This window comes from Scomber japonicus, chromosome 10 (assembly GCF_027409825.1).
Source record: "Scomber japonicus isolate fScoJap1 chromosome 10, fScoJap1.pri, whole genome shotgun sequence".
Lineage (NCBI taxonomy): Eukaryota > Metazoa > Chordata > Actinopteri > Scombriformes > Scombridae > Scomber > Scomber japonicus.
In genome coordinates, this window is record NC_070587.1 from 15,035,897 (window position 1) to 15,051,379 (window position 15,483).

The 15,483-nt window shown below is 38.7% G+C and overlaps 1 protein-coding gene across 1 annotated transcript; it reads right to left on the reverse strand.

Moving 5' to 3' along the window:
- Positions 1-599: 599 nt before the first annotated feature.
- mrpl13 (mitochondrial ribosomal protein L13) lies at positions 600-15,426 on the reverse strand. The gene is made up of 7 exons (XM_053326545.1): positions 15,315-15,426; positions 13,023-13,146; positions 12,762-12,855; positions 11,197-11,257; positions 9,602-9,688; positions 7,453-7,574; positions 600-1,534 (listed from the first exon to the last, which is right to left on the reverse strand). Exons 1-7 carry the CDS (start codon positions 15,339-15,341, stop codon positions 1,510-1,512), a joined length of 540 nt encoding a protein of 179 aa, XP_053182520.1. The 5' UTR covers positions 15,342-15,426; the 3' UTR covers positions 600-1,509.
- Positions 15,427-15,483: the final 57 nt, after the last annotated feature.

The window sequence follows — 15,483 nt, forward strand, 5'->3', positions numbered from 1 at the left end:
CTTCTTACGTTTTAAATTGTAAGTTTTCTTCATGGAGAACATCAGGTTACCAGAACACCAGTATGTCTTTTCTGTTGTGAGCCAGATCTGAGAAATTATCAAGATGTGTGCTGAATTTCAGAGACTATCCTGTGTCGTTTATGTTTTGTGTAGCTGCCTCCGTTTGTTCTGTTTATTGTTCTTATGCAAAAGGAGGGGCCTGCTCACTCTGGAGGCTGTTTGCTCACTGGTTGACCTCTGACCTCTTGCTGGAATAAGACCTGGATCCAGTTATTATTCAAAACACTCTGTTGCTTCTCTGTGAAAACCAATAAGGACTGACCCACGCAAGTGTAAAAAATTGCCTGTCCTGCACTGCAGTCTGAAAAAACAAGCACTAAATGTAACCAAAAGTTGGGCTGTTGAGCCGGCCCTGTCAGTTTTCACCAGAACGAGGAATGTGTCTCCCCACCATGCCCCTTTAGTATAATATGAACTTATTTATTTACTATTTTGTTTGCTTTTATAATCAATAAATCTGTAATGAGACTACCAAATTGTGTTTTAGGTCATTTGTTTAACTAAAATGGCACAACAAAAAAAGACATAACAGGAATGTATTAAACAGTTTATTAGCCTGTTTTACAATTTACATAACAAGACTGGACTTATATTTCACACACTGACATGAAAAAAGCTTACGATTTCCTGATGAAAGTCAATTTACTAAAAGCACAATGATGAGCTCAATGTTGTCATAGTAACACACAAATAGATTTTTCTGTGAAACCACAAGCCTTCAAAGTCAGGATCAGCTCTGACAGATGTAATTTTTTTTTTGGTCAGATCTGATCTTTTCACGGTTGCATAATCAGAGGAAAACCCACAGAATCTGATTTCTTCTGATCAGACTCGAGCGGTTCTGGATCATTTAGATTTGCTGTGGTTGTGTTGAGATTCATACAGCTGAGAGGTACGCTGTTATTTCCACACAGAAAGAGGAGGATGGACTCTGTTTATGATGCTGGCATTAGTATTCAGACTGGAGAGATGCTTTCGTAAAGTCCAGTCAAGCCTCGATGCCACTTTTAGAAGAGGAAACTAAAGCCAACTTGCTGCTGGATTTAAAGGACCAGTGTATAGAATTTAGCGGCATCTAGCGGAATGCAGAAATGGATATTAATATTCATGAGTATGTTTGAATTAGTGTATAATCACCTGAAAATAAGAATTGCTGTATTTTTGTTATATTAGAATGACCCTTTATATCAATGTAGGGTGCTCACCACTAGATACAACTAAATCCTCCACAATGTCCTTTCAGCAGAAACACGTGTCCAACTTGGTTTTGAGTTTTTTCATCTTTCATCTGACCAGAGGAAATCATACATGTCACTGAAATCCCATAAAAGCTGTTTGTCCACTGATACTGACACTTTGTCAAGTGTAATAAAATTAAGGAAACTGTTAATTTACAGGTGTAACATTATGAAAACCTTCTCTGCTTTGATCCCGTTGGGCTTCTTTGATTCACTGCATCTTGTAGTTTTCAGGTCTGTGGAGAAAACACAGAACACCACATTAGTTGGAGAGGCACAAAAGTCAAAGAAAAGGACTGATTACACAGAAAAACATGGAGAGATAGTGACAGACAAGAAACCAGACAGATCTTATCTTTTTTCCTTTTTTCAAAATGAGACAAACACGAAATGAGGATGCTGTGTCTGTTCTCTTTAATTTTGGGCAGAGATTGCAGCAGACAGATATTATCAGATGAGCTGAATGCTGAAAACATTTTATCAATTGTAATAGCTCTGCTATCAACTACAGCAGTATGTTTATGTTGTTGATTTTCCATCTCACCACTCATTTGTGTTGTGTGTGCGTATTATATCAGGGGGTGGGGGTGGGGGGGGGGGGCGGCGCTGTAAATCCAATAATAATCTTTTGCCTATGCTCCAAGATTTCTGAGCGAATATTAACTGTGTTTAATAAAGGTTAACGATTGAATCACCCTCGATGACCTCGACCCCCCCCCATCTCCCCTGACACACACACACACACACATATTTGATCAGTACAATGAATAAAGTGTGTGACTGAATACTAACTAGGCTATGGCCCATCTCTTAAATAAACCACGATTAGCTTGACCTTGAAGACCACACAGCGACAGGCCTGAGCGGACGTGCTGATTGGCTGAGGAGATTGGACCAGTAAACAATAAGAAGTGGCTCATTCATCACCGCGCGTGTACTCTGACAGCAACGGCGAACATAATACAGACATGCTGTAAGAGGCTCAAACACACAGAGGACAGTAACAATGAAAACTGGTTTTGGATCGATGCTTTCTGTGTAAATTCAGAGTTAATTTCATTTCATTTCAGTTATTACACTTCAACTTCAAGATATACTGAGGTAGAACATGTCCATAGCTGTAAATTACCACATGGAAAAAGTTTAATGGATCAGTCCACCCAAATTACAAAAGACATTACAGTTTGTTTATCCTGAGTCTGTTACAGTCAGTCAGCCCTATAACTGTGGCTGAGTTTAAGCTGCAGGAGTTTCTGAGAGCTTGTGTGACGACCTGTTCTTCTAAATAAATTAATGACGAGTCTGAATCACCTGCAGGCAGCCAAGAATTACTGCTGTCACAGGTCAAGATGAGCTGACTGCTGAAGAAAATTATTTTGACTGATTATCACACTGACAAATGTGGGATTTATGTCCTGCTATAGTGGAAATACTTTATGTTTACAGGACAAAAGACTTCAAGGATGAGGACTTCATGTGTGAACGTGTGTTTTAAGTCTTTTTCCAAAATCAGGTGTTTTATTTTATTTAGACTGTTTCTTCTGTAGAAAGTGGTTTACATGGAGGTCTTTGGCATTTGCAGGGTAACTGATGTTGTTGCTCTTCAATGTTTTAAATGTCATTTTAAAATACTCAAAACTGTCAATCAGAGAACATCTAAAAACCTGGACATATAAAGCCAAAACTATATGGCATGAGTTTTTGATGCTGATTCTTTAACGTGACAAATACCAACCGATCCAGTTTGGACACACCTACTCATTCAAAAAGGTTTTTCATTACAATAATGAAACTGAGGACACCAGAACTATAAAATAACAGATATGGAATCACATAGCAAACAAACAAGTGATTAACAAACCAAAGCATCTTTCATATTCCCATGTGGTGTCACTTCTGAGCCAAAACCATTTCTTAAATTACACAATCTGAAGAGTCAAAGTGTATCAAGCCATCGGTGAGACAAAGCTTTTAAATGAACCACAATCTTTTTTCTTCTGAGTAGCTAAAACAAAGACCAGCAATGAATTTGGGAGCTGAGCTACAGCACTTGTAGACAGACCGATGGACAGATGGATGTATGCTAAGGCTCGTGCTGAGCAGGTGGAGGACAGAACGCTCTCATTTAACCTGTCAGACTGATGTTTACTACAGGTGAAGGATGAGAAATACAACATTATCGTGACAGTAAACCGCAGGTCACAATGTCAGTTTAATCTCCAACCAGAAAATACTTCACTCAGAAAAGCCATGAATATGATTATGCCAAATAACAGATGCTTCCCTCGCATCCCGCAGAGACACCTTGTGTGTCCCGACAGCCAGGAAGTGAAGAACAGACAAACTTTCTCCACCTATGTTTATCGCACTTATGTAGAAAAACATCCTGTCCCAAACCTTTGAATATAAATGCTAAATATACAACATCAGCTGCTAATTACAATAAAAAAAATAAAAAAATTCCTGCTGAACAATACGACCGCAGACACATCTACAGCTGAGTGGTCGTTATATTCTCCAGCACCTCTGTTATTATGTTTGATGGCTGCACAATGAACAAAGCCTTCATTTAGAAAGCTTTTCAGGGAAGCTCAAAGGGCACAAAATATCTTCAAACAACAAATCAGACTTTATCAGGGACAGAACGATAAAGTCCTCGAGTCGTTTTCGTCGTCATCCCAGGGGTTTCCAGACATTCAATTATTCTGTGTGGTGGAGACAGGAGTTCATTGACTGACAGCAAGAAATATCACAACACAAGCACCGATCATAGACAATTGAATCCCTGAGAACAAACAATGGATAAATTGTTTATATCAATGTGCTCGAGACAAAAAGGTAACACCGCCTCATAACAGCACATCATCAGAGACAACAGTTGTGTGATGCAGTGATTTTTTTTTAAAAAAAAGAAAAGAAAGAAAAGTGAATCAAAGTCTAGACATGAAAAACATCAAGATGCCATAATTATATTCAGGAGCTCTGTCTGGTAACTGTTGTTTTGCCTTTGACTTAAAGCTGTAACTATTTGACTGGTAGGTAATTTATTCCATTCCTCATCCCAGAATACAAAAAAACTAATTCTCACCCATCAAAGAAAACAGAAAACACCATAAAGACTTTAATAAACAAGAAGTAAGAAGGTCAACTTGTGGAAAAAGCTTTCATAGAGACTTCATGTTTGTGCAAGAATGTTTTACAGTCTCAACTGAATGTGTTGATTTGGGGGAAATTCTCTTCTTTGTTTCTTTCTGTGCATCTTGTCACTTGTTGGCTGACAGTCATTCACAGCACAGCCACATGTATTTATTAAGAGTCAAATTGGCCACAGGAAGGGCTGGCAGGCTTTTCAATCAGATCTATTCATGCACGCATCACTTTGTAAAAACCATGAAATGTGTAAAAGCGCCTTCACCTCTGACGTGATCTGAGCAGGACAGGTCAAAGAGAGAGCACCCACTGTCATTAACAGAGTATTTAACGATCACTGACACTCCGCCTATACTGAGCCTCTACTCTAAAGTCAAGTTCACGAGTCCACAACAGTCCAAATGTTCACAGCAGACGTTTTGACTGGTCAGCAGTACTACACACATGTGTTTCTAATAACATTAACGATGGCTCTGTTCTCTTCAAGTGTCCCAGCGAGCCGTGACATAACAGTGTGACAGCATGCACAACACCAGGGGCCAGATGCATAAAACTCACAATTCATGACCAAAACTGTGTGTGTGTACAAAGCCAGATAATGCATACGCCCAAATTTGTAAAACCGTGTGTACGCATGGCTCTGTTTCATAAATCTCTGTCATTGTGAAACTGGGTGCACATGCATGAGCTTGATCTCCACTCCTACAATCAGCTGTGAATGGGTGAAGACAAGCACTGAACTAGCTGTTTTCATATTAGTTTGTACACAGGTATCAATTAAATAGGGGTGTATCCAAAAAATCGGGTTTTCCTGTTTCCCACGTTAATCTCGCGCGACTACAATGCGTTATATTTATATGCATTTTTTGAAAATCATTGGTTACATGATGACAACATAATTCAAAATGACATGATTTAAAACGCCACTGGTCTTAAGGGTAAATACACATAGATCCTATCATGCTAGATCCCGGTGTTGGATCAGACTCATGATTTAACTTTACTCTTGAAGAATTTGGTGTCTACACATGATTGCGTGTTAAAAATATTGTCTGACTTACAAAACAGAAACTCTGGGAACATAAAATTGAATAAATATTTAATCGAATCGAGAATCGGATCGGATCGAAAATCGAATCGAATCGGGACCCTGTGAATCGGAATTGAATCGATTCAGGAAATCATTGACAATACCCAGCCCTACAATTAAACAAACAGGAAAGAAAAAGTGCAGTTTCATAAGTTATGTTGCAGTGATGAGGTTCTCCAACAGCCAGAGGAGCGGTCATTACACACACCTGTGCTCCTCTTTATAGCATCTGTGTCATTAATTCATCACACGGACCATAAACCATCGTCAGCAGTGAGATCTCATGAATGCAATCAATGATTAGTTTGTAGCGCTCGTACCTACACCGACTTAACACAGTGTGTCAAGACTACGGATAAAATAAAAAGCAATTAAGTGTAAAATAAAATGTTGACTACTATGTAAATTAAAAGAATGATAAATGAATCACACACAACTAATTAATCAATATTACCTTAATGAAAGTGCTCTTAATCGGCATGAACACAAAAAAATATCACACAATCAATGCAGCTGGTTGTCAACCTAAACAAATAATGTTGTACTAAAAGATTCAGTCTCTCAGCTTATATTTCACCTCCAGCTCAGACCACTTTAGAAAAATGTGAATGTCTGGTGTGAAGTTTATGTGTGCATGGTGTTTTGTGTACACATTGTTTATGCATCTGGCCCCAGGAAACTCAAACTGAGGCGGCTGAAAGGAATTGAACCATATTTTAATTTTATTATTAACACCTGTGCTTTTCCTGCTGTGACGCGTCAAGAAAAAGGAGTGTGCCAAAAGACAAAGCGACTGTGTTGCTGCCTCGCCATCTGCTTGCATATGTTATTAATCCTGAGATTTTTTGATTGCGAACTGCACGTCACACATTACTACATAAGCAACTGCTCCAAACAAGAAAATCACCATGTCAGTTTATAACAGCTACTGTATTTCAGAGGCAGAGCGGTGAGTAAACACAAAGAGGATCTTTAGCAAGGAACAGTTTCTGCTACATCAGCTGACTAAGAAAAGTAGGATTGTGAGATGGTCCTCAATTCAATATCGCCCCCTTCTGGCTGTTTGTAATTAGTACAGAAAACCAGAAGATGCAAGAAGATTACTCTGTGTGTGTGTGTGTGTGTGTGTGTGTGTGTGTGTGTGTGTGTGTGTGTGTGTGTGTGTGTGTGTGTGTGTGTGTGTGTGTGTGTGTGTGTGTGTGTGTGTGGTGGGGGGTAGAGGGGTGGAAGACTACTTAGGACCAGTTCTGTGGGGACAAAAGCTGTGTCCCTAGCTGGGAAAAGGCAGATTTTTGTGTCAGTGGTCAAGGTTAGGGTTTGGGTTTGTCTCCAGAAAATGTATCCAAGTCTATTGAATGTCCCCAAAAGTGACTATGGTCTGATAAGTCTGTGTACCAGGTATTCCTTTTTATGGGAACATAAACAACTTCCTGTAACATAAAACATGAAATTTTAGGGCACAGACTAAGCTTTAAGGTTAGGATAGGAAGTGAGAGAAACAGGACCGTGGGTGCGTGTGTGTGTACATGTATGTATTACTCAATATGACTCCACCAAATGACAGAAAATTAGGAAGATATTTTAATTTTAAGTTGTGTTCTTTTCAAAGTTTGTCTACCCATTAAAAAAGCCACTGGAAAGTAGAAGTTGGGGTGTATATTTTGTAATATTTTGTAATTGGTGTTTAATTCAGTCAATTGAGTATCAATAGTGCTACTAATGAGCATCAGTTTGCTTCCTCTGTAGGAATTATAGCTTCTGCCAGTTATGAATGGTGCCAGCTTGTAGCAACTACAGTTTACAGACGTCAGCATCTCGACAAAAATTGGCCCAAAATTACATATAAAATATAAAAATAAATGAAAAGACATAAAACATGAGTACAAATAAGAATAGCCATGTGTTTTAACATACGGTATCCACAGTTTGGGGAAAGCGTCAATCTCTTCCTGTGTGTACTCGCTGAGCTTTCTGGGTATTTTTCTGGGCTGAGGCAGCTCCTCTGTCAGATTGGCTCGGATGTCGTCTGGCAGCTCCTGGTGAGAGGTGGATAGAGGAGAAACATGTATTGAAAACAACTGTAGGCAGTACACAAAATTCAAGGAAAAAGGGAGGGAAATGAAGGGGAGGTGACATGAAAAGTAGAAAATGAAGAGGTATAAAAATGAGACAATAAAAAAGAGGAGAGAATTAAGAATGAAGATACCGATCACACCCTAAAATGATCTCAACAAGACTCTACAGGGGCTGTTGACAGTCTTTTCATCATTATCACAACAGGTGTGTGTAACTACAGACTAATTTAAGGAGCAGGCAAATAAATGTGACTAAAAGATAAAAATGGGAATCTGAAAACACTTTTTAAAAATTCTCATCAGTAACTTCATGCTGCTTGGACTGTTCTGAGTCACAGATGGGACTGCCGACATTCATAAGGCTCAAGAAGCCATCTGTCTGTAATTAGGGGATGCACACTGCACACTGTCAAAGCTGCTGCTTGATATCAAGTCCGGACTGGGCCAAATAACTGACAGGTATCTGACTTCTTTCACTCTGACACCTCATATATTACATCACAAACCAAGACACAAAAGATCTGGTTTTCATCCTTTTTCCACACATGGCTAGGATTTATAATAGGTGTTCTCATTTTATAATAATACATACTGTATTATAATAAAAAAAATGCATCCAGTTAATCAAGGTAAATTAAATGACTGTCAAACACATTTTTGTTTCAATTCATTGCAAAAGCTGTGATAAGTGGCGCTGGTTCTTCTCATCTCCGTACTTAATCAGTATTAAATACATTCAAGTGCCAAAAATGGTTCTGAACTGTAGGTCTGTGAACTGCAGTGTCGATAATTCACTCCAACAATGACTCAAAGCATCCGTTTAATTTAATTAAATCAAATCATATCAAGGAGTAAGAGGAGACAGTCTGCCACACTTTGAATGGAAATATATTAGACCCCCAACGTTAAAGTGCACTTAAAGCTGAACAAATTACACTGTTGAACACAACACAGAAAACACAAAGTACAAGATTTTTATTGACTGACAATAACTAACTAATCTTCAGACATGGAGTTTTCTGACACACAACAAATGTAAGTCCAGTATTCACTTTTCTTTGATCTTCACCAACTGTTAAGCTGCTAAATGCTGCACTGTGTTCACCTGCTAGTTGCTAACGTTGTCTGGATGGTATCTGAAACTGAGCAGACAGCTCACGATGGCTTTTCTGAGCTTTTTCACTGAACACAGCTGTCTGCTACAGTTTGATGAGAGCAGTGAGACTGAACTGTATATAGTTACAGCTCATAAAACCAAAACAAACTGAAGGATGCTCAAATTTTACTTTGTAGAGCTGGGGAGAAATTAAGAGTCAGGTTATAATTCTCTGCAGGTTTGTTACTATGAGTGACACCATTCACTTTACATGTAGTCATTTATATATTCAAATTTATATAAAATGTTGATTAGGGTTAGTCAAAATGAAATCACATTTAGTCATCGCTTTCTGCCATCAAAAACAATGTCTGTCTTTTTAAAATTCATTGCTGATGGGTTTTTTATTATTAAAAAAGGAAGAAAACAGATGGATCAGAAATGTTCCCTTTTCTTTTCAGCTGTCTGGAGAGGTGCGTCAATATGAAATTTAATTTAGTTTGACTGATTTATACAACAGTAAGAAAAACTACAAGTGCTCGATCGATATTCTCAGAGCACTGTAAAGAAGACGACGACTACTGGCCAGGGCATCGATCTTTCAAACACCAACACTGACTGGACAGAAGGTAGATCTATTCCGTCATAGGCAACATCCATATTTTTTCTCCTTCACTGAGACAACCCAGTGGAAAAAAATATATTAACTTTACCTAATTAATTACAAATGACCTGCATTTAGAAAAACTGTCCTGTTTGTTTATATCTGCAAAATGATATCAGATAATGTGTCCTCTCTGTGATGGTCCTTGATTAACCTTGATGATTAAGATGTAGGTGGTTGTCAATAGACGTGTCAGCTCTGACAAATAAGCAGGAACAGTGAACTTACGTCTTCAGGAAAGATATGTAGTCGCTGCATCATGGTGCGCCGGTGCAGATTCTTAGGCAGCATGCCGTAAACAGCTAACTTCACAATCTGGTGAGAAGAAACACATCAGCACGATTTATATACAGTTAAGGTAATGTTTCATATTTAAAGGGTTAGTGTCTATGGCAACCTAACGTACGGTTTTCTATATTGTTCTAACGTTTGTTTGTCAGTGCGAGGCTGGTTGCACAAATGTGAATTCAACTTGGACAGAGTTACTGGATAGAAATATTGGATGTAGATGTTGGACAGAGGCAGTGCTGACAAATCACTCATCTGTCCAACTCTATTTCTCCCTCCACTCTGGCCAACCCTCCAACCCTCATTTCAACTAAACTACCATCAAGACACACGTCTGTGGTCAGAGACTGGATCTAAATCTGGATCAGCAAGAGAGCCAACAGCTGAGGATGTGTCTCTCCTGCTTTTGTGAAGTGCAGATTGGGAACCAAGAGGAGGTCACTCACCTACGTCTGATGGTTCCCTCATGACAAGAACAATTTACTGAGATTTCTGCACGTGGAAACACTCAACAAAACCATTGCTGTTGATGCTGAAATGATTCTGCACAGCCCCATTTTCTCTTGCGTAACATCTAAATGACTCTTGGCCCGCAGAGCTCAGTATTCAGGACGGGTTCACAATTTTTTAAGTCTGTCTTAAAACAGTCAGGTGATCACAATAACACTAGCTTTTCTTGCTATAATTATTCTGTGATGGGGGATAAAATCCACCAGCTTACACCAAAACTAATAATGTGTTTGTCCCCAAGCTCATTCATTCCTACTGAAGATGTTTTTGTTTTTTTTAATAAGCTCAATAATGCCTAAAACACCTGGGCACTGTGTTAACAAATTTTACGTCAACAGGAGTAAATAGTGCTTTTGTTGGGGACTATTTTCAGGTGCGGATTGATACACATTTAAGGTTCTGGTGAGTTTTTAAAATGGCACCAGGACTGCTTTTGTAGACCGAATCTACATTTACCACGGTGCTCATCCTTAAAATCAAGAGTAGCTGTTTCTCTCTTGTGCCAAAGCTTCAATGTTTTGTGACAAAGGAGCCGACTGCCAGTGGTTTGTCAATACTGAATGTAGGTCACATCAAGCTCTGAATGCAATTATCACTGCATGTGGAGCCAGACTCGACTCTTCCTGTCACAGACTGAGGAGTCCGTAACCCTGAAACCATGAATATGCAACACAACCAAAACCACAGGAATTATCCTTCAACTGACATTCTTCTACTGATTTTTCAAAAAGGCACGAACCACCGCCAACATCATCATCACCAGCGCAAATCCACTGTCACATTAATATGCACAAACAGCACGTATGATGAAAAGGATAAGTGTCACACCAGCTGACACCTTCACTGCACAGCATGTGGCGCCTACACAAGAAATTAAAACTAATCTCCGAGAATGTGTGTTAAATCATACACACAATATAATATCAATACATGCTGAAAGGCGGCAGTGACATTTGGAAAACTTTTAGAATATTTATTTGTGAAAATACTTGATTTAAAAACAGAGAATGTATAACAACACTTACAGCGTTGGGGTCCTTAGAGTGAAGCTGGGCAGCTGTGACCTGTCTGAATCCACCTGGATACCTTCAAATAAAAAGACAAAACTAAATGAATGCAAGTGAAGAATGATAAGCTAAAGTAATTTAACCAACGTGGATTAGATGACATGAAATTATAATGCTTTAACATCTCTGACACTGATTTTGTACTCCATTAACAGTAATTACATCTAAAAATAAAAAAAATATTCATATATCATCTGATGTACAACACTGACTTATGGAATTCCACCACTGTTCACTTCTACAATCATGCTTGATGAATATGTTTAAAACATACTAAAGAGATTTCTACTATGGATTCTGCAGTTCACTCATTTAAACAAATATAATAGATTGTCCACTTATAGTACACAGAGGTAATGTCGTTTAATGACTGTATCAGCTGTAATAAATGAGCATCTTTGAAAAGTGGTGATTATGTTTGTGTTTTCAGAACGGAGGGTACGTGAGGAGGTCTGGGGGGTGAGGAGTTCCTTGAGATATAGGGAGGCATGTCCGTGAATGCACTGGTGGGTGAGGAGGGAGACCTTGTACTGAATTCTGAGTGGGACAGGGAGCCAGTGAAGAGATTTCAGGATGGGGATGATGTGATCATATTTGCACACCCTCATCAGTATCCTGGCAGCACTGTTCTGGATGTACTGCAGTCTCTGGATGCTGCTGCCAGAGATCCCGATGAGGAGTGCATTACAGTAGTCCAGTCTGGAGAAGACAAAGGCGTGGATGAGCTTCTCTGCATCTGCCAGGGTGAGTGTTGGATGGAGTTTGGCGATGTTCCTGAGGTGGTAAAATGTTTTACAGAGGTGTTTGGTGTGGGTGTCAAAGGTGAGTTGAGGGTCAATTTTAACACCCAGGTTGGTGACAGATAAGGAAAGGGGGATGTTTTGGCCAGAGAAGGTGATACTGGGGATGTTGGAAGAGTGGAGCTGATGTGGTGTACCAATTAGGATGGCTTCAGTTTTGGAACTGTTTAGCTGCAGAAAGTTGAGCTCCATCCACGCCTCTATCTCCTCCAGGCAGGTAGTCAGTGTGGATGTTGGCAGGGGAGCAGAAGAAGTGGGGGCGGACAGCAGTGGTGGAGAGATGAGAGCGGATATTATCAACTTTTTGCCTAAAAAAAAGTGATGTGCATGTTGCACCTCTCCTCGATGGCCTCAAAGTGGGAGGGTGAAGGGGGTTTGTTGTTTTTGTTGTATTGATGAGAAAAGTTGTTTGGGTTAGGGATGCTATTCTTTTCATAACAGGTCACCATCATGAGCAAATTCTTCTTTGAGACAGAAAAAAAGTCTGAGTCCAGAAAATAAATAAAAACACAACACCAGAACATCACTGAAGCTGCAGTTTACAACTGTGAACAAGAGGCCACAGAGACATAGTTGCTTTGTATTTATCTTTTACTTTCCTGTTGTATTTTCCAATGTGTGGTTATGCTTTGAAAAACAAAAACAAACTGGAGACACAGAAGGAAAAAAAAGAACAGGAAAAGTGGATTTTATATGTGAGATACTGTAGTATTATGAACTCACCCCGTGTGTGATGAATAGACTTTCTGCTCCCATTTGTTTCCAGAGAAAGCGATGTGTTTGCTGTTTATTATGACGACGTGATCCCCACAGTCACCTGCACACATCATAAATAATATGATCAAATAAGACTTTATCTCATAGTATTAGTACTGGGTTATGTATTAGAGAGAGCAGAAAGCAAAAAATATTTCCTATATATAAATGTTATCCTCTACCGACATCGTGTGGCTGTTTCTTGCCACAACAGACTGAAGTACTCACTCAGTGCGTGATAGATGGGTTTGTGTTTGCCCTGTAATCTCACAGAGCACATAGTCGCGAGCTTCCCGGGAGGCTGCATCCGGGCATCGATTACAAACCAGGAGCGAGCGAACGTCGCCCATTGCTGAAAGGAGAGAGAACAGGTTAAATAAACGGACAAGTGTGGGTACATACTATCAGAAACAAGAGACTCTGCACTTCCTGTGACAATAAATGGGAGCTTGTGTCCTGCTTCAAGCTACTTATGCACCACCAAACCCAACAAACTGTCCTTGTAATGATATTCTCACACAGATTTTCAGGGGAAAAAAGCACCAAATACCACATTTCATTCCTGCACAAGAAGCAATGAAGGAAGCGATAAGTGTCAAATATCGTCCTCTGCACAGTTTGTGTCAGACACCAAATTTAGGCTCAAGGAATTTAAAGTTAAATCACACGTACAGTGAAATAAAAGTCCATGGTGTGTGTATATATCTATGTTTAACACATCAGAATCAATATAAAACTAACAACCATCCTAACTGTTATCATGTTAATGGAGCCTCTTACATGCCCTGAACAACCATGATAAACCTCAAACAGGTGATTATAATCTTTAGCCTGATTAGAGTGAGAGTACAGGCAGAGTTTTATTTTCCTTCACTTTACTGTCAGCTTTGTGGGATCGTACAAATCATAATTTATCATTTTTATTAGTGAATGAAGTCTGGTGGACTTCCCATCATACAGTAGCTCACCTACTATATATATAGTTCACCTTTCACCTGCCAGACCCCAGTGTAGAGCTGAAACACTCGGTTAGTTGCCTGCAATTGAAATTAATCACCAACTATTCTGATAATTGATTAATCATTATGAGCAATTTCTTTAAGAAGAACATTTTCACATTCTCTGGTTCCAGCTTCACTAATGTGAATATTGCTTGGGTTCTTTAGTGGTCCATTTGCATTTTTCATCATTTTATGAATCAAACAACTAATGGCGAAAATAAGCATCAGATTAATCGACAATCAAAGTAATCATTAGTTGCAGCAACAATAAAAAAACGAATTTGTTTTCTGATTTAAACAAAAAAAGAAAAAAAGAAAATCATGGGTAGGAGTCTAAAGTATGTTAATATTAAATGTGGCTGTATCACCAAAAGTGTGTTTGTTGGGAATTAAAATGTTTGGATTGAAAGCTGCAGTAACACAACACATGATAACACTGGTATTCCTTTCTGTGAAAAGGATCATATTAATGAACCAGAAAGTAAGGAAATAACATTATTTTTGTTTTGAATTACTGGCTAAAGGACTTAAAAAACTGATAATGATGGAAGATGTGTCACTGAATAGCCTATTATCCTTAAAAACTTAAGGGGAAATAGTCACTGTTATTTAAAGAGTCGACCAGGATTAATCTGTTTAGGTGTTAAGTTACCGTAGTTAGCCCTGCAGGGACTTTATTAGACAATGGCTTAGATGGATAATGGAGACTAGTTTAAGAGGTAATTTGCACTGTTAAGATACAAAGCCAATACAATGAATAGAAACCTGAACTTTGTGAATGGAGAAGTTATTTGTATTTGGTCTTGGTTATATTCATAAAATGTAAATAAAAATGTAAAATGTACAAAATAAATAAATAATAATAATTATGACAATACATTATGTTCCATTAAAATTACCCATTTGTGACATGTTCTAACTTACAAAGATAAGATCCCTGACTTCTCCTACATGAAGTAAACGTAGCAAACCTTTTTATATCTTAAATCTGAGGTCCTAACATTTATATTACAAAAAGGCTCAGAAGTGGCAGCAGGTAGGCTAATGAAAATATGTCATAAAGTGCACCACATCACTGCATGTCACCGTCTTAAGGCTTTATGGAAATTAACACAAAGTTTTGTAACCACATGCATGTAATGAAAGAAAGAGCCTAGATGTATAAAACAAACAAAACTAATAAAACAAAACCTGCTATTATCTAACATAACATGACAGGATGACAGTTGAATGAGTCTGAGCTAAAACGACAATAGTAAGTTAAAGCTACAACAGCTTCAGCTCAGTGGGGACTTTCTCTAACCATTACTTTAACATTCACTGACAATTTAACAACATTAGACTTTTTAGTTTCATCACATCTTCATCAAATCTCACATATACCGCGGCTAGCTCGTTAGCAACCTTACAGAACATGCTTAGCAGTTGCTAGAGCATATATGAGGTGACGACATTTAACGAATTAGCGGTGAAAAGTAGCTACAGTGGAATAATGAGAAACACATAAATAAAAACTTACCTGGGCAGATCTAGAGAAACTTGACATTTTGATGAGACTAGCAGCACATCCTCAATGTATTTGACCCTCAACTCAACGTGAGTGACGGTCCTTTCAGGGCTTTCGCTCGGCTGAAACATAACTTCAAAATTCACCGTTCCGCTTTCATCTATAGTTAGCTAATGATACA